This window comes from Mytilus galloprovincialis, chromosome 4 (genome assembly GCF_965363235.1).
Source record: "Mytilus galloprovincialis chromosome 4, xbMytGall1.hap1.1, whole genome shotgun sequence".
NCBI lineage: Eukaryota > Metazoa > Mollusca > Bivalvia > Mytilida > Mytilidae > Mytilus > Mytilus galloprovincialis.
In genome coordinates this window covers 95,853,646-95,874,177 of record NC_134841.1, presented here as the reverse complement: position 1 = coordinate 95,874,177, position 20,532 = coordinate 95,853,646, and the positions used below count along the sequence as shown (strand labels likewise).

General features: G+C 32.0%; 1 protein-coding gene across 2 annotated transcripts in view; it reads right to left on the bottom strand.

Moving 5' to 3' along the window:
- Positions 1-15,170, bottom strand: part of LOC143073497 (MMS19 nucleotide excision repair protein homolog) — a 62,045-nt gene extending 46,875 nt beyond the window's left edge. For both annotated transcript variants that reach the window (XM_076249084.1, XM_076249085.1), the window contains exons 1-4: positions 15,040-15,170; positions 10,681-10,729; positions 8,562-8,665; positions 7,030-7,115 (exon numbers count right to left, since the gene is read on the bottom strand). In XM_076249084.1, the coding sequence (XP_076105199.1) occupies positions 7,030-7,115; positions 8,562-8,665; positions 10,681-10,729; positions 15,040-15,133 (333 nt within the window). In that variant the 5' untranslated portion in view covers positions 15,134-15,170. The remainder of the gene's footprint in view (positions 1-7,029; positions 7,116-8,561; positions 8,666-10,680; positions 10,730-15,039) is intronic.
- Positions 15,171-20,532: the final 5,362 nt, after the last annotated feature.

Below are 20,532 nucleotides of genomic sequence, written 5' to 3'. Positions count from 1 at the left end.
GTATATGATGTGTCACCATTCATGTCTACAGCAGTCCAAATCACCAGTGACAATAAAGTTCTAGTGGCATGTGGTAATAGATACAGAAAAGTTGTTATACTAATGAATCAGAATGGAGACCATGAGAGAGTGTATGAACATGATCAACATAAACAACCTATATTTACCCTTCCCTTGAGAATAACCAGTACCAGGAATGGTAATATACATGTGGTGGATGAAGTAAGTGATCATGGCAGACAAAGAGTAGTGGTGTTAGGACAGGGTGGGGATATAATCAATATCTATACAGGAGATACAGAGATCAACAAGGACATACCATTCATACCAGCTGACATAGCAACAACACCTAGAGACAATGTTATTTTAGATGATGTGATGACTGATACACTTCATATCCTGAACAATGCTGGCCTGATGATGACATATTATAAAACAAGTGACATAAACATAATGTTCCCATTGTCTCTTGCATTCTCTCCAACAGGACAACTATACATAGGATGTAGTAAATCAGCAGGTAGGACAACAAAGAATGCAAAGATATATGAAGTTACAATATCAGGATGTTAAATGAAATACAAAATCTTTTTTTAATAATGCTATCATTCATCAATTCAAAGTTATGGTTTATTACGGTTGATATAAATAGCAAAATAGATTTACAGAGTATATAATAATTTTTTTCATTTATTGGAGAAATATAATTTTGTTCTGTAAAAGTCCTACTTTCACCTTATTACTTATATTATATCCAGTAAACATCCCATCCTTTTAAATATAACAGTTGAATTAGGAACAAAGTACAATGAGGTATTTTTTAACCTCTAAAAGTTGCCTCTAACTAAAGCTTGATGATGAAATACTGTGATCAAAATTGAGATAAAAGGTGAGGTAAATGAAAATGAAACATCAACCCAACAACTGGATGTTAGTCTGAAAAAAGCATGATTATTTTATCAGTTGTTGACTTTGAACTAGCTATCAGTAGCAGTTTAGATCATAGTAGTTTGTCATTTTTTTTGTTTATAAAATAGTCATGATACATGTAGTTGTATTTGTGCTTTGTGTCAATTTAATGAGTCAGGACTCCTTTCCAACGTCAGGAGCCTGTACTTCAATGATTTTCATTGGTTGTTGAATGTTATATTTGTTTTTCCTATGTTTTCTCTTTTAAATTATTTCATAATTTGTCATTGTTGAGCCTTTTGTAGGTTTCTGTATGGTATGGGTTTTGTTCATTGATAAATAGCATATAGTTACTGTAAATTCAGAAAATAATATGGAAAATACAACAGGGTTATAATCGCAATAATTTAAACTCTCAATTTGATTTTTTTAATTTTAATTAAACAGGATCATTCTCAATATGGCAAAAATTTAAATTGCATTTAAGTCCAAAAAGACAAAATCTCAATAATAAATGCATGCAATAATTTCTGATTTTATAGTACCTAAAATTGCTTACATCCACATCCTTTGATATCTACGGGGGCCTTTCGTGGGGAAAATTTTGAAATGTTGATTGGAGGGCCCCCCCTTTAGGTCAGTTAATTTTGCCTTTGTCATGTTAACAAATATTTGTCAACACTCAAAGCTACTCTTGTACATTTTTATGTAATTTTGTTTTCTTTACTTATGTTTTTATTTTTGTTCATGCTTGTTAGTGTTGCTATCCGACTATTGCAACTCATTCAAAAGTTTGACCAAATTGCAATTTGTTTTATAAAACCAAACTGTTCAACTGGTCAAAAATTTGAACAAACTTCTGTAGAAAATCACAGTCAAGTTGTGAAAGTGCAAAGTGGTGAAATAAAAACACACTTACAATCCTATAAGACTTTAACTCCACATTACTGTTGATGTGTAAATTTAGTCTATCAGTTTGTATAGATATATTATAGTAATTTTCATGCTAAAGGTGAAATGTAATTTTGAATTGCTATAAAAATGTCCAAACTAAGCTTTCATATGGTTTTTCTTTCAAAATATCTTTTATATTCACAAGAATTAGACATTATGTGAATTAAAACATTTCATATTCAGTAAAATATGTGTGAAATTACAATATGTTTGTAGGAAGTTTCCATGGGAAGATAACAATTTTTTCTTTCAAAAAGTCTTTATTAAGAAAAATAATGTTTTAGGTTATCTCCCCATGGAAACTTATCAATAAAGTATTGTTATTTCACACATATTTTACCGAATATATGATGTTTTAATTCAAATGATGTCTGATTCTTATGAATATAGAAGACATTTCAAAAGAAAATTATATGAAAGCTTAGTTTGGACATTTTTATAGCAATTCAAAATTACATTTCACCTCTTGCATGGTAATGACTATAATATATCTATACAAACTGTTAGACTGATTTTGTTACTTCAACATCAAAGTGGAGTTAAAGTCTTATAGGATTGTAAGTATATTTTATTTTATCACCTTGCACTTTCACAATTCGACGGAACAGTTTGTTCAAAATTCTGACCAGTTGAACAGTTTGGTTTTATAAAACAAATTGCAATTTGGTCAGAATTTTGAATGAGTTGCAATAGTCGGATAGCAACACTAACAGTCAAGTCACTGTAAAAGTGTTTCCAAATTCAAAAAGATTTTATACATGACGGCAGTAAGTCTTAGGTAAAAGATGTTTAAAAAAAAAGGAAATTGACAAATATTTTTGGGTAGAAATTTTGTTCAAGTAATCATTGCAGTTTCTTCTATGACTTTTATTTCTTCATGGGATCTTATTTTTGCAAGATAGTTTCAGATAGTTGAAAAGTTACTGCACTTTTAAAACTCACCCTTTTAAAATCAACACATGCAAGGGTAATGGCCCAACACTTTTGTTTTGGCTGTAAATTGGCTGTAAATAGTAATCATTCGCAACCATAAAAGACATGTCACTATTAGTGGATATCTTATTTATATTTATTATTAATCAAGTTGTGAAATCGCAGGAAAGTGATTGCATTGCAATATCTTTGTTTTAGCACCTTGATATTATTGAATTGATCAGAGTGACCAATCAGGATGCATCTATAGGAGAGTAAATTTACTTTACAATTTAGTGGAGATATACATAGGTATACATGTATAAGCTAAATATGTGAGTCATATCGAGAGTATCACAGTGTATTCTGAGCCATTGAAATGAAATATTCTGATATGCAGAATACCTTAAATTAGCTACAGTGCAATTCCGGTATTCATGGATTGCAATTACTTAGTGACAAGTGAAATGTGATCAAATCTGTGCAAGTGTCTTCATAAGTGCATATGAAAAGTGAAAGTCAAATATAGCCAATTTAAGGGCATCATAAAATCCATGGAATGTATATAAGTTGCATATAGTTAGTTTTATAGTTAGTTTTTGCATGTTTATTAGAAGTTGAACATTTATAGAACATTTGGACTATTATCTATTGAACAGTACTACGAGCGAAACAAACATTTGATACCTGATGATGATGATATTATATATGGACACAAGCTTTTCTTAAATACATAAATATCAAGATGCTGAACTGAAAAACATTTGTAACTTATTTCAACATTTAAGATGATGAACTATGACAATTTTACTTAACCGATTGGATATGCCTTAGATATAAACTGAACTTATGATATTTGCAGTTTAATAACTGCACCGTGCAGAACTATAACATTTTGTTCCAAAATACCTGATGATTTGTGAAGTACTTTTTACCAGAACTTTCTATGAACAATCTAAGCTGATATTGCTTACAGATTTGGACATATTTGAATATTGAACTTAAATCCAGATGACAGGATGCTGTGTGAAACTGAATGAACATTAACTTTGATAATTGTGTTTTGTTTAATATTGAATTTGTTTTTTCTTTTATAATTATTGATGATTTTATTTTTCGTACTTTTTTTTTTAATAACTTTGAATTTTTATTTGAATTTTTGGAGACCAACATTTTTTTAAAGCAAGAGGGAAATATAGGAGAGTAAATTTACATGACAAATTTAATAGTATCATTTTATATAACTTTCAGTATTTTAATTGTTTTATGTTGAAGATTTTGCATGTGTAGATTTTAGTTGTAAACAGGTGTTGGTTTTAGTATCAGTAGTTCTAGAGAGTAATAAATTGTAATTAATTGTTTATTGACCACTACTTAAGACATTAAGAATTCTAATATAAATATGTTCTGTCTAATTCAGCATTTCTATTTGGTAATTAAAAGGTCAGAGGTTTGATGCATAAGTTAAATTTAGAATATTAATTAATAGGCTAAAGGGTCAGTTAATTTGATGATAGAGTTTAGTTTGATAGTTTGGGATGACTTTAAGATTAGCATTTGTCATATAAACATCTATTGCTGGAATTTAATATCATTGTAAATCTGTCTTATATGAAATATGTGGTGTGTTTAATAAACAGTTATAACAAGTGAAACTGGGAGCTACTGCTCACTGATGATACCCCCGCCGCAAGTGGATAATATTAATAGTGTAAAAATATGCAAGTGTTTGGTAAACAGGAAGTTGTCGAGTGATGAATCTGAAAACGCATCACACGGTATAGCTGACTTATATAAATCCTGAAACCAAATTTCAGAAATCCTTGTATTGTAGTTCCTGAGAAAAATGTGACGAAAATTTTCAACTTGGCTATCATGTGTAAAATCAGACAAGTGTTCGGTAAACAGGAAGTTGTCAAGTGATGAATCTGAAAACGCATCACACGGTATGGCTGACATATATAAATGTTGATACCAAATTACAGAAAGGGTGGATGTGTAGTTCCTGAGAAAAATGTGACGAAAGTTTCATGGGACGGACTGACTGACGGCCGGACGGACTGACGGACGGACTGACAGACAGAGGTAAAACAGTATACCCCCCTTTTTTAAAGCGGGGGTATAATTATATAATGGAGTACCTTTATAAATATGTGAGTTAAACTTATAGTGAACCAATGCAGTACCCCCAGTCTCCTAGCTTCTTAGAAAAGGTAGAAAAACCGTTGCAATACATCATTCATGTCAACCAATAATGAGCCAGTTGGGTTGAATCAGATACATTATGTACAAGAATCAATGAAAAGTAATGTGTATAAAATGTATTTAGACCCATACTTTGTGCATCAACAGGCTGTTATGAATGTGATTGTGATTGTGAAAACACTTAATTAAGAAAATGTCATTGTGTATATTTTTAAATAGTGTTCCCTTTTTCCTGTTCACAGTTCTAAGTGAATGGTCTTCATTGGTCATTGAAACCATTGTAAATTTTCACTCTGTTTTTTTTTATATTATTCCTACCACTACCAACAGATTTGGGTTTTTATTTTTGGAGAACCACAATTTTATTATATATCTCATTTATTCATTTTGTATTCATGCAGGAGTTATATGCTTCAATTAATTTAGCACTATGTTCAGTTATTGAATTATTAAATCATAAATACATGTATATTTAAAAGAATGTGGCTAGTTTCCCAAACCTGCCTTTGTTTCAATTAGATCTAACACTACCTTATGTTAGATTCAGCCACTGTATCCTTTAGGTGTATCCAAACTTGATGTGAAACACAAGTCAAACAAATCAAATGTTGGCAGAGAGGCTGAAGAGAGGCAGTGTGAAATACAATGGACAAGAGGGGAAAGGTGTGTCCATAATTTCATAACATAAGATTAATATCCTAATCTTTTTCCCCACATCATATGCGCATTCCTCATGATTTAACAAAACATTTTAACCAAAGCAATCTAGATACTGAACATGAGAGTGATTTCCCTTTAATATATTGGACAACAGTTATATGCTTAAATGTAACTTATAAATGGTGAATGATAGATATAAGGTCACAGGTCAAGGTCATGTTTCAAATTCATACTTTTGCTTGTTATCACGTCACCTCTGACAAATTAGCAGTAGCTGAATACAGATTATTACCGAAATATTAGATACAACATGTTTTAAATGAATTTATGAAATTTGCTTTTTAATTGGTCTATATCTAACCTTTGAAGATAATATTAAGTTACTAAAACTATATGCCCTCTTACCCAAGCTAACAAGGCATATAGAAAAAGTGGCTGTACCGAATAGTGATCCATTAACTGTTCACACAGAATGGTGATCCTTTAACCGTTCACACAGAATGGTGATCCTTTAACCGTTCTCCCAGAATGGTGATCCATTAACCGTTCACAAAGAATGGTGATCCATTAACTGTTCACCCATAATAGTGATTCATTAACTGTTCACACAGAATGGTGATCCATTAACTGTTCACACAGAATGGTGATTCATTAACAGTTCACACAGAATGGTGATCCATTAACTGTTCACACAAAATGGTGATCCTTTAACTGTTCACACATAATGGTAATCTATAAACCATTCACACATAATAGTGATCCATTAACTGTTCATACAGAATGGTTATCCGTTAACTGTTCACACAGAATGGGGATCCTTTAACCGTTCACACAGAATGGTAATCCATTAATCTTTCACACAGAATGGTAATACATTAACGGTTCACACAGAATGCTGATCCAATAACCATTCACAATGTTAGCGTTCACCTCAAAAGATAACTAAACCTTTAAACATGTTAAACAGATTTATTAAGAAGGGATACAGTTACGATACTATTGTCAAGTCATTAAGGATGTCATATTTTGGTAATAATATTGATTCACTCATAGGGTCTTTGCATCAGAAATAAAACAATTATTCTAAGACCAGTTTTTGGCATAAAAGGGGTTATGTTCTTCTCATTTATTTCATGATGGTATGATACTAAAGCTCTAACCGGAAGGATTGTAATTGACTTTCATATGATGAAGACATTATCTTTTATAAGTTTAATTAACCAGTACACATTTTATTTTAGAGCCAGTTGAGGCCCTTCTCTTGGTGTGGAATTTTCTAGCTGCACTGAAGACCAATTGATGGCCTTTGGCTGTTATCTGTTCTCTGGTAGGGTTGTTGTCTCTTTGACATAATCCCCATTTCCATTCTTAATTTTACCAGTAACTTACCAAAGCTAACAAGGCATATAAAGCAGGTGGCTGAACAGAATGGTGATCCATCAACCTTTCACACATATATGTTACCAGTAATTCAACTACAAAGAAAAATATATATAATAGTCAAGAACATAGATTAAAGATGTTTGAAAGAACATTACACCCAGAGAATGTTGCCAACAGTTCACTACTTATAGTGCTATAGAAAACAATAAAATCATTTAGGTCCACAAATAAAACAGTCAAAACAGGTCAATTACTCGTCTTGATATTTGTTTTTAATTACATGACTAAATAGAATGAAATTCAAAACAGTGTGGCTGTGGCCATTGATTGACACATTAAATTCATCCATTGACTGGGACAATTTACGTGAACGTTTGTCTGTAACGACCACTGTTCACGACGTACCAACTATAGACATTTAAACTGTGGGGTCACCAAAGGTTTCTTAACGCCTTTAATTATAAAATAATTCGAAAAATTAATCAGGAATAACCTTTATGTTTTGATTTATATAATTGATATAAATCAAAACATCGTGTTATTTCTGATTAATTTTTCGAATTACTTTTTTAAGGTGTTGAGAACCTTTAGTGACCCCATAGTTTAAGTTTCTTTAAAAAGTACATAGTGAGCAGTGGTCGTTACATACAAACGTTCACCTAAATTGTCCAAGTCAATGGATGAATTTAATGTGTCAATCAATGACCACAGCCACACTGTTTTGAATTTCATTCTATCTACTATTACAACAGCTTGAAATATTTCACTAATATTAAGCATTCCAAAGTAATAACTCCATCAAAATTAATTAAGCATAACAATCTGTAACTTCTTACAACTAGCATGACTTGAAGAATAATGCAAAATTCTTTAAAAAAAATGCAATCTATTCATACCCAATTTTGAGTTTACATAAATGTGTGTCATTGTAAACATGGTAAAATAATCTATGGGCAAGAAATTGACATATTACTCTTTTATATTGAAATTATATCACATATGGGAAATCCTTATTAGACATATTAGACCGTAAAAAATAATAGAGATGTTGATATCAAGCATTTGTCTAGGGTGATGAGCATTCCAACAATACAAGACTGACAAAAATATATATCAAAAGATTGCCATACAGCCGTCATAGCCGTAATTATTGTGCATTCATTATCATTCTTTGGATACTAAATTTCATGGATTTTGAAGATATAGGTCAACCACAAATTTAAATGTTCAACACAGTTTACTTCTTTTAAAAGGCTTGTAAAAATATATACAGACTTTAGCAAATACATGAAACAAATATTCATGTAAATATAAGTCATCCACATAATCCATGAAAATTGATATCCATGAAAACAAGGATTTGTATAGTTAGATCTAACTATACAAATCCTTGATGAAAACAAGTAATCCACAGTATGTGTAAGTGTTTATGGAATAAATTGTGCACGAATTTCTAAAAGAAAAGCAAAAATTAGTTATACAGAATTCCTTTTTCAATATTTTAAGCTATAAAACTATAAATAAATATAAGATTTTACCTTCATCTTCATCTAGATGACTATTTGGTAACTGATGTAAAACTTCAGCTATTAGTCTAACACTTCTAGATCTAATACTAACATCTGTACTTGTTAAATACTTCCTGAAAAATAGGAGTATGTCAATTCATATTAAAACATTGCAACTGAAACAGAATAGGTATAACAAAAAAGCCTCACACATTTCATGCATTTCAAAACACTCATTTTTTGTGGGGTTAAAATTTCCTGGTTTTGTCTCTATATTAGATTTCATGGGGACTTATTTTCATGGTTTCCAATAAATGGAAGTGATATTATACATGTTGTATGAAGGTTTAATTTTTTGTGAAAGTTTTAATTTTGTGGATATATTCTTTCCACACCACGAAATAAACGAAATTAAATCCTCCACAAAAATGAGGTATGTCCAAGACACAATGTTGTGTCGATATAGACAATATCGATGATATCAATTCGATATCGATACACGACCTTTCGTATGTATGTTGTTATGTCCTCATGGCCTGAATCCTCTGTTTTAAATGTTGATATCGAATAGCTATCAACAAGCATTTCAAATCCCTAAACCTTTGTCTTTGTTGTGGATATCGACAATATTGAATCGTTATTGACAAACATCCCATAACTTGAACAACGACCTTAAACCCCTGTCTTTGTTGTCGATATCGACAAACCTCCTGTAACTTGAACAACGGCCTTAAACCCCTGTCTTGGTTGTCGATATCGACGATATCGAATCGATAAACATCCTGTAACTTGAATAACAGCCTGAAACCTCTGTCTTGGTTGTCGATATCGAAGATATCAAATCGATATCGACAAACATCACATAGCTTCATCAATATGCATTATTGTGTAGGTTGTTTATTCAATTAAGTGGTATAAATTGACTAAGTATCAACCATTCAATTAAGTGGTAATTGACTAAGTATCAACCATTACCTTGATTTTGTTATATTTTATATGACTTTTTTTTCGTAACATTGTGGTGATCGATGATATCATCCTTGAATATTCCCAATTAGCCTTCATATGGTGTCATGTCTCCATATTGAATTTGTTTTTTGTCAATCTATTCATTTTGATTCCCACATTTCATATATGAAAATTACTTTGACATTGAACATAACTGGCCAACCTTCTAGATCACCTGAATGTGTACCATTTTTCAGGGCCATGTTGTTTCTGTGTTTCAGTGTGTGTCATTTTCCCCCTTAATGTCCTCCTAATTGATTAATGCTTTGGATTAGATAGTCCTGGGTTGTCAACCCTTTGTAAGATTATGTTTTTTTCTCCTTTAATTTATATCCATATACTATATACATGTATCATCGGGGAGAGGTTTAAAATTTTCTATGTCGATATCGAATCAATATTATATCGCTGTTGTCGATATCAATGATATTGTCGTCGTTTGTTCATACATTTTTTAATTCAGAAATTTTAGAAATCGATTAGATATCGTGTAGTTATTGTCAATATTGACGACATCGCCAGTATGTATTTTCATGCTATCTTCATTCGTCATCAACAGTGTGTTTTGTCACGGTGAATTCGTTTGTCAATATCGATTAGATATTGTGTTGACATTGTAGATATCATCAATATCGACATCTTGTTTGGTCTTGGACATGTATGACAAAAATATTAGCTTTTTACAGTAGTGATACCATGCATGATACTGTACATGTAAGCACTATTTATCTCACATTTGTGTACATTGTTCAATAATGGTAACAATGAATATGCATGATACAAGAACAAATTTCTGACTTTACAGTACTATATATAGTATTCAAATTGTCTTATAACCGATTTTTTTTTTTATTTCAGCATTTATTTCCTACCATGTACAAATGATGTATACTTAAACTTTTTTTTTCCAATGATTGCTAATTTCTTAATATCCTGCCTGCCTATGTACATTTTTAGTATGTATTCAAAGACCTTCTCACTTAAATCAAACACAAAACAGATGTTCATTTTTGTTATTTGTGTTGGGTTGCTGTTCACTGACATTTACCATGATTACAATGATTTACCTCACATCTCCTTTTATTCATGTGTCTGAATAAGTTCTGACAGGTTAGACTCAGACTCATTAGGTTATACTTACTGAAGGTTCTCTATGAAGGTAACTAACTTTACTTCATTGTTGACAATATCTACAAAAAAACATGTACAAATTAGATCTTATTCAAATGTGAATTTAATATCTTCAGTGTAGCATATTTTATACCAGATGTTCCGCAGGGCACAGCTTTATACGACCGCAGAGGTTGAACCCTGAAAGGTTGGGAAAGTATGGACACAACTTTCAAGCTGGATTCAGGTCTAAATTTGGACTGTGATTAAATAGCTGACACATCATAGGTTTCTGACACAGAATGAATGTGGTCTAATGCACTTAACATTTTTGTTTTGCCTTTGAGCAATTCACTATGCTGTTGAATATTAATCCTCTCAAAAATATGTTTGAAGAAATTATCTTTTTATTTATGAAATCTGAAATGACAAAAATTAAACCCCCCCCCCATTTTTTTTTTTCACATCCCTCTTTCCCTTTTTCCAAAACTGATCTCAATTCAAATTTCTAATGGAGTTTGCAACAATAACTACTCATTTAAATACATCATAAAATATTCAAATGTAACAAAAGGTGCTTGTTATCACTGAATGGTAAAGATTGTTTTAATTTATCAGTTGGTAGTAAAAGTGAATATACATTGTATATTGTATAAAATAATGATTTAAGTTGACTCAACTACTATTATGGACAAAGAAAGATAACTCCAATCAATTGAAAATTTCTTGCTATTGCACAATAGTGTGCAATTAGATATTTCTGGCTATTGCGCAATACTGTGCAATTGAAAATATTTGCTATTGCACAATACTGTGCAATTGAAGATTTCTTGCTATTGCGCAATACTGAGCAATTGAAGATTTCTTGCTATTGCTGAATACTGTGCAATTGAATATTTCTTGCTATTGCACAATACTTAATATAATAATTTTGAATCCCGATTTGAACCAACTTGAAAACTAGGCCCATAAACAAAAATCTAAGTACATGTTTAGATTCAGCATATCAAAAAAGCCCAAGAATTCAATTTTTGTTAAAATCAAACTAAGTTTAATTTTGGACCCTTTGGACTTTAATGTAGACCAATTTGAAAACGGGACCAAAAATTCAGAATCTACATACACAGTTAGATTAGGCATATCAAAGAACCCCAATTATTCAATTTTTGTTGAAATCAAACAAAGTTTAATTTTGGACCCCGATTTGGACCAACTTGAAAACTGGGCCAATAATCAAAAATCTAAGTACATTTTTAAATTCAACATATTAAAGAACCCCAAGGATTCAATTTTTGTTAATATCAAACTAAGGTTAATTTTGGACCCTTTGGACCTTCATGTAGACCAATTTGAAAACAGGACCAAAAATTAAGAATCTACATACACAGTTAGATTTAGCATATCAAAGAACCCCAATTATTCAATTTTTGATGAAATCAAACAAAGTTTAATTTTGGACCCTTTGGGCCCCTTATTCCTAAACTGTTGGGACAAAAACTCCCAAAATCAATCCCAACCTTCCTTTTATAGTCATAAACCTTGTGTTTAAATTTCATAGATTTCTATTTACTTATACTAAAGTTATGGTGCAAAAACCAAAAAAAAGGCTGATTTGGGCCCCTTTTTGGCCCCTAATTCCTAAACTGTTCGGACCTCAACTCCCAAAATCAATCCCAACCTTTCTTTTGTGGTCATAAACCTTGTGTTTAAATTTCACTGATTTCTATTTACTTATACTAAAGTTATTGTGCGAAAACCAAGAATAATGCTTATTTGGGCCCTTTTTTGGCCCCTAATTCCTAAACTGTAGGAACTAAAACTCCAAAAATCAATCCCAACCTTCCTTTTGTGGTCATAAACCTTGTGTCAAAATTTCATAGATTTCTATTCACTTAAACTAAAGTTATAGTGCGAAAACCAAGAAAATGCTTATTTGGGCCCTTTTTGGCCCCTAATTCCTAAAATGTTGGGACCAAAACTCCCAAAATCTATCCCAACCTTCCTTTCTTGGTCATAAACCTTGTGTCAAAATTTCATCGATTTCTATTCACTTTTACTAAAGTTAGAGTGTGAAAACTAAAAGTATTCGGACGACGACGACGACGCAAGACAACGCCAACGTGATAGCAACATACGACGAAACATTAAAATTTTTGCGGTTGTATAAAAATCAACTGATTTGAAGAATTATGTTATTTATTTACAAATAATAAAGGTAATGGATAATTATTGGAGACCTCTGATAAATCTTGATTGAAGGAACATGTTGAGGAATCCCGATTTGATGCTGACATTAGCCGAAAATGGCTGATGATGACAGTAAGGTGCATTCCTACCCTCAATTATAACAACCTATTAATAAATTATGGTTCACTATTTTCATATTTTGTTCTAGACCATAGCCTCACCGGACACAATTACAAAGGATTTTTGAACTGTGATTAATATTTTTTATGTAGACTTCTTTTCTTGAATTGTTTATACCATAGAACTAAAGATGTATAAGGCTATACATAATTTTCTGTTCACGTTTGGATACTTTAGTAAGATTTGCGTGACCTCATTTTACGGGGCAAGTGAGCCTTATATAGACACAATTCCAAACAGCACTATATTGATATACAATGTATCTTGAAGAAGAAATCAAGGACAACAGTCTAGATTGATAAAAGCATATACACTAATCTTAATCTCAAACACATTTCCATAGGACACATGTAGGAAAATAAGATGCACAAGTTTGTATTTTACTTCAATTACTTCAGAAGTGGTTGCAGACATGGCAGTCGAAATGTCTGTTGAATGTGTAAAGGAAATATAAATTTGTTTTTGTGTTAGTTCCTCCTTTTAAGGAGCATTAAATTCAAGTTTATCCATTTCGGTGGTAAACTTATCATTCATCATGATATTTTTTAAATAGGTCAACATTTCTTACGGAGTTTTTAGATTAAGGTGGTACCCAACACCTTGACTAAAATTAATTTGGCTCTTTCATTTTCATAAAATTTTGACAAAGTACTTACTTTGACCCTTTGACAAAAACAGACCTTCCAACTTTGAAAACCTCCATGGGGGATTTTCCCCACGGTTTTTTTTTTAAGTGTATCGCTTCATCAGTTCATCTTATGAAAAACATAAAAATTTCAAAACATTTGAACCAACCATTTAATCAGAAAAATTACACTGGTTATATAGCAGTTTGACAGACAATACTTTTGATCATTGAGAAGCTTAATATTCCCTTATCAACACAATGTACATGATGTAATTGAAACGTTTAGCTGATTTTCAAAAAGTTATCTCCCTGTAGTGTTAGGTACCACCTTAAGTTAACATATGTTATTTTGACCAAAAATAAGATCACAAGTCTAAAAAAAAGTCAAATTGTGGGGTCATTTGGGCAAGATAAAAGGCATCACGCATATGAACAAAATCAGGAGATATTTTTCTTTCTATGTATTAACAAAAGAAGGCAATATGCACTTACCTATATGTTTTTGTTTTTTTTATTTTGCAGGCGAGATTGTCGTTCTTATAATATTTTCAGAATGATTTTGTCATGGTCATCAACATTCACAGAATTCACATGACTTGTATAAACAATTTAATAGGGTTTTTATTTATAGAAACATTTATTGATAAATATAAATAAAATAAAATATGATATCAGTGGGCCAAAATAGGAAATAATTCGTAATTGTGTCCAGTTGTACATGTACATGTAATTGCGTCCACTCAGGCTAGGGAAACCGATTGATTGGTGCAGTGAGTGATTCAGGGGAGGGTTCCTGGGGTTGGAACACCCATTTTTTTGGACGATCAATGTTTTGGTATGGGGACAAATAGTTCGAACCCCCCTTCCAATTTATAAAAAGGCTGGATCCGCCACTGTGTGTTTGCTTAAGGCCACAGTATAGAAAAAGATAATATATATATATATATTAAATGCTACTAATATCCAAAGGCACTTGTCTCAGAATATTTGTTTCTATATAATTTTATATGCACTTGTCTCAGAATTTTTTTCCCTATCATATATTGGGGAAAAAATTCTTAGAAGAGTGCCTGTGTAATGTCGTAATAAACAGGTCAGGAATTACCACCAATTGGTGGATTATACGGTACCTCAATTGACGTATAATCCACCAGTTGACATATAATGGTATACATGGTATATTGACCAATTGACGTATAATTTTTTTTTTAAAGCAAATTATTCAACATGTTCAACAAGGCGTCCCAGAAAAAAATTAAAAATAGCCTTGCCAGACGTCATAATTATTTGGACTAGTGTAAGACCACCTCCCCCTTTTTCTTCATTAGGCCGCTCAGCAGAAGATTTTTAATTAAATACGTGAACACATAAGTGATCAGCAATCAAAATAAATACCTTTTGTGACCGAGCTTATCGTTGTCCTTTGGTCTGCAACTGTATTTTCAATATAATTTTGAACACAACTTTCCAATTTCATGGGCGCAGCCATCTTTTTCAAGCTACAGTTGTCTCCCTTTAAATTCCCGCCAATTGCTCTTCCAACATTTTTTTTCTATCAATAAAATATCAAAAACTCAATAAGCCGTCGGATAAATACAGATTCTTTTTTAATATTTTGAAGACAAAAGTGAAGTTTACGATTATTTATTGGAAAATGAAGATACGTCAGTTGGTAAACTATTTATTATTTATAATAGCATGTGCTCAATTTTGGCTTTTTTTCTCTATGATATCATTTCCTATAACTCAGTCATTTGATTTTTATTTTTTGTAATAATCTTAAATTGTACAAGAATTTGCCAATGTTTGTCTGGTATATGAGCAATAAGGACATCTTGAAGTAACTTGCTAAACTGATTTTTTTGTGTAAAGCAAAATTAGTATAAAGCAAAACACCAAACTGGTATATGTACGACGTCACTGCGTTGCTCACACTGTTTTTGACTTAATCCGTTGGTTGTGTTCTGATTGATACATATATCTGGGAGAACGAGATTTATTTGAGTGTAACTTGTTGTTAGCTTTGAAAAAACTTTTAGTTCTATTTCGGGTGCTCTGTGTTAAATTGCCTTAATATTAGTTGCTTTTTTGTGTCTCGACTTAAGACTAATATACTGGTATAACTTTTTAATCATGAAAATTGTGATGAATAGAGATATAGTTCGACAGCAAATATGATAAGCTTTATAACTGAGCATCTAAATCAGGCCTAAAAAATAAGTAAAGGAGCAAACATATTGTGACTCATCTCGCAACTACATGAACATGATGAAGTCATTGTCATAAATGGCGATTTTAACAAATTGGTTTAGTGTTTTTACCTAACGTCTTAAAAACTATGCCCTTTTTTTAATATTAAAAAGATAAGCAAATTTTTAAGTTCTACAAATAAATCAATAGGATCGAAATTGTCAATCAACTCCTTAAAGGGTTTCTTAAAATTACAATAAGTTACAGTGTGACACGTTTTTCTTTTTCATTACTGCTCATTATCTATAGAACTACATATTACGGAGCAACATCAACTTGGTCTTGCCAATACGATCAGCATGACACGTTCTTCCAAGTGGATACTTAAAAATTCCAAAGATCTTTTAGAGTACATACAATCTAACTCTCTTTCATCGTGTAATAGTATTAATAAAACATTTGACTTTTCTACACTTTACACAAGTATTCCACATTCCAAACTAAAAGACAAATTGAAAGAGTTGGTATTGCTTTGTTTCATATTATTAAGAGGCTGACTTCATGCAGACAGGAATTTCTTAGGAAGAAGGACAATAAGTTAGCAATATCATTTAACTCTACTTTCCTCTATATAGATGATGTTCTTTCAAAAGCTAAATAATTCAAAATTTGGTGACTATGTTGAACTCATCTATCCCATCGAACTAGAGATAAAGGATACTACAAATACAGGTAAGTCGACCTCATATCTTGACTTACATCTAGAAATTGACAATGAGGGTCGGTTGAAAACAAAACATTGCGACAAAAGAGATGATTTCAGCTTTCCAACTGTAAACTTTCCATTTCTAAGTAGCAACATTCCAGCAGCACCTGCATACGGGGTATATGTCTCCCAATTGATACGATATTCCCGTGCTTGCATTTCCTATCATGATTTTCTTGATAGAGGGTTGCTGATCACAAGGAAGCTATTAAACCAAAAGTTCCAAATGGTGAAGTTGAAATCATTCCTTCGTAAATTTTACGGACGCCATCACGAGTAATTGGTTGACAGTTATGGAATAACCGTTTCACAAATGATATCGAATATGTTCCTTACGTCGTAACTACAATCCCCTTCCCTTTCATGAATGTGACCTACCGAATTAGACTATTTACGGGATTTTTTATCACATAAGCAACACGACGGGTGTCACATGTGGAGCAGGATCTGCTTACCCTTCCGGAGCACCTGAGATCACCCCTAGTTTTTTGTGGGGTTCGTGTTGCTTATTCTTTAGTTTTCAATGTTGTGTCATGTGTACTATTGTTTGTCTGTTTGTCTTTTTTTCATTTTTAGCCATGGCGTTGTCAGTTTATTTTCGATTTATGAGTTTGACTGCCCCTCTGGTATTTTCGTCCCTCTTTTGTTTCCTGCACATGTGTAGTTTCCATGAACTCAGTAGGCAACGTATTGATTTCATTTGATCAAGTATATTTAATTCAATTATACAAAATTTACAGACCTGAGCAACACAGGGAGTCCATCCAGTCTTTAGATATAAATCCACCTTGCCATCACTCCGTAGTGCGTCGTCCGTCCTCTAAAGTTACGGTACTTAAACTACAGCTCGAGATTAGCCAAATGCTTCGGGTTGTGTAATGTTCTTGTACAAGAGTTTCATCTATTATAACATAATACATCTGGGTTTTAAGCGGCGCCCTGCAAGTGCTTGCCTTTCAAGTTTGTTTAAATAAACAGTAGATTACTAAGTATCGCTGTTCAAAGTGAAAAGTCATAAATCGATTAAGAGAAAACATATCCGAGTCACAAACTAAAACTAAGGAAAACACATCACTATAAGAGGAAAACAGAAACACTGAAAAGCAACAAAATCACACCAAACATACATAGAAACGGACTATCTGATAACAACTGCCATATATTGAATTTATAAAGAAAATATTAAGAAAAAAAGGATGGATTGAACCTGGTCTTGCGGCTTGCCAAACATTCCGCTTATATGACTATACTTTTTCTCTCGTCAAAATGACGAAGGCTAGTGCAAAATCGATTCAAATGAAATCTACTTGAATAATTGTGTTACTGATGTTGTTATAGCTTTTTTGATGAATTATGACGCAATTGTTCATTTTTATACTGATTTAGATCATAACATAATGTTGAACTCCTTATTCGTGTTATTGACAATTTTACCTATTACGTCTGTTGTTGTTTTTTCACACATCGTTGTCAATATAATGGAATTTTTTGCGAACGTCATACATATTGCATTTTGCAAGTGATAGATCCGTGTTTTGCTTGCTCGGATTATTAATATTAAAAACAATATAATTCTTGTATCTATTCTATATTCTCAAAAATACATATGTACAGTTATACTACAAATCTACAACTCTCAGTCTATGGCCGCATGTGCTGTCCTTATCTATGGTCATACATATTCATCAGCTACGTAGGCGTGTCAGAATCGTATCATACGCGATAATGACCAGCCAGTACACACTGTAATGATTTTATTAACCAGTATTAAAAAGATAAACATATCACAAGTGAGAGGTTTAGCTAGCTGTAAAACCAGGTTTAATCCACATTTTGTACATAAGAATGACTGAACCAAGACAGGAATATAGCAGTTGCTATCCTTCGTTTGATGTGTTTGAGCTTTTGATTATGCCATTTGGTTAAATATGGACTTTAACACATGCTGTTGTTGCTTCTTAATATTCAGTGATGGTACTAGTCGGTCACAATGTATTACTTTGCAACATATACTGATTAAAGAAACAAGTCTATTAATTCCATCATGGTAACGATCACCCTTTTCATATGCTGGTTATATATATATATATACTGTTTTTCCCAGTCTTATGGTGCTGACCTGTTTGGTAGACCGATTAAGATAGGTGCTATCTGTGTTCTCCGGTCTTTTATATACTGCGGATGCTATCTGGTTCACTGGCTGTGTGCGGATTTATGTTCTATGTTAATTTGTCTTCTCATGCTGGTCTGATTTTGACTTCTGAATTTTATCTGATGGAGGTCGATAGTTACTATCAACACAGTGCCAGAGGTGTTTATTTTTGGCCATACTAATCTCAGGGTCTGTTTTTATTTCTATGAAGTCAGAGCTCATACAATCTTGATAGCTTTGTGTTTGTTGTTTGTAGGTCTATCATCACGTTATACGCTGTACCTGTACGTTGCTTGGAAAGTAGTCAGTTGATGAAATTTGACTGTTTTTTAGCCAAGTTTATGTACATAAGATATTGTCAGGATTACATGGGATAATAGTTCATTATGGTTTTGTTTTTATGATAGAGAGATTTAAAAACAAATTGCACTTATTATGACTTATTTATCTTGTTTATGTATAGATTTATGTGTGGGTGATGATGTCCTCATAAATACACCTGGACTATTTGAATTTGACATTGACTTTATTTTAAATACTGATTTTTTTTCTCAATTAAATATGATGATTTGAACAATGATTTGGAGAGAAATCAGTGTGGCATATCAAATTGTAAGCATTCCAAAGAAACATAAAACGAAGTAGTTTTACTTTAATTCGTCAACTTATATATATAAGAGTTGATACCTTGACAGTTAATGTGGATTTTGTCATACGTGTTAGAACAAAAAGGTTAATGTTTCCAGGTAAATAAACTCATCATAGATACCAGGACTAAATTTTATATACGTAATTCTTTATAAAACTGCTGTGGAAACCAAAGTAAATAAAGAAAATCTGACAAGGACAGAAAATATTCAGAATGTCAAGATCTGCATTCAGTTTCTTGCATTTTTTGTTATTCACCAAAATAATCAGACGACTCCATAACCGAGTAATTGCCCTTAAATGTTTAGCTTATGTGGTAATGTTTTTGTCTATTATCTAGAAAACTTAAAAAGTCATAAAGAAAATGTTAATAATAACGACGCAGCCGAATAAAACAAAATTAATCAATAATACCATATCTTCAAAAAGGCATTATGATCAAAAGTAAAAGCAGAAAAATACTGAACTCCACCATTGATGACTCCTTAGGAGTAATTGTCCTTATAATATGAAGAGTTCTGATTTTTTGTTGTGTTTTATCATTTATTATCTCAAACTAAAACAGAAACTTTAAACAACAAACATAATCAGCAATACAAAATGTATAAAAATGTGAATGTGACCGAAAATGTTTGAAACTATCTGGAAAATAAACTATAAATAAAGGCAGCAGTATTAAATAGCCATAATTCAATTAAGGAAAATAAATCCGTGGGTAAACTTGTAGACTTTTTCACCTCTGTCAGATGAACCACTGGCACTGTTTCTTTTGTCAGTGTGGATTAAAATTATTTTAAAATCCTATGAATTGTCACTATAAACATACACGGCCACAATAACAACGCGGTGCACTAATAAATTCGGTTAGATAAAAATATTGAACCAATACTTTGTACACTGTACATATCATACCAACAATATATCTACACATATATTACCTTAGTCTTAATTGCCACAACGTTTTGGAATTTTGGGTCCTCAATGCTCTTTAACTTTGTACTTGTTTGGCCATATAACTATTTTCATCTAAGCGTCACTGATGAGTTTTATATAGACGAAACGCGCGTCTGGCGTATTAAACTATAAGCCTGGTACCTTTGATACTTTTTACACCTCTTGGTCGATGCCACTA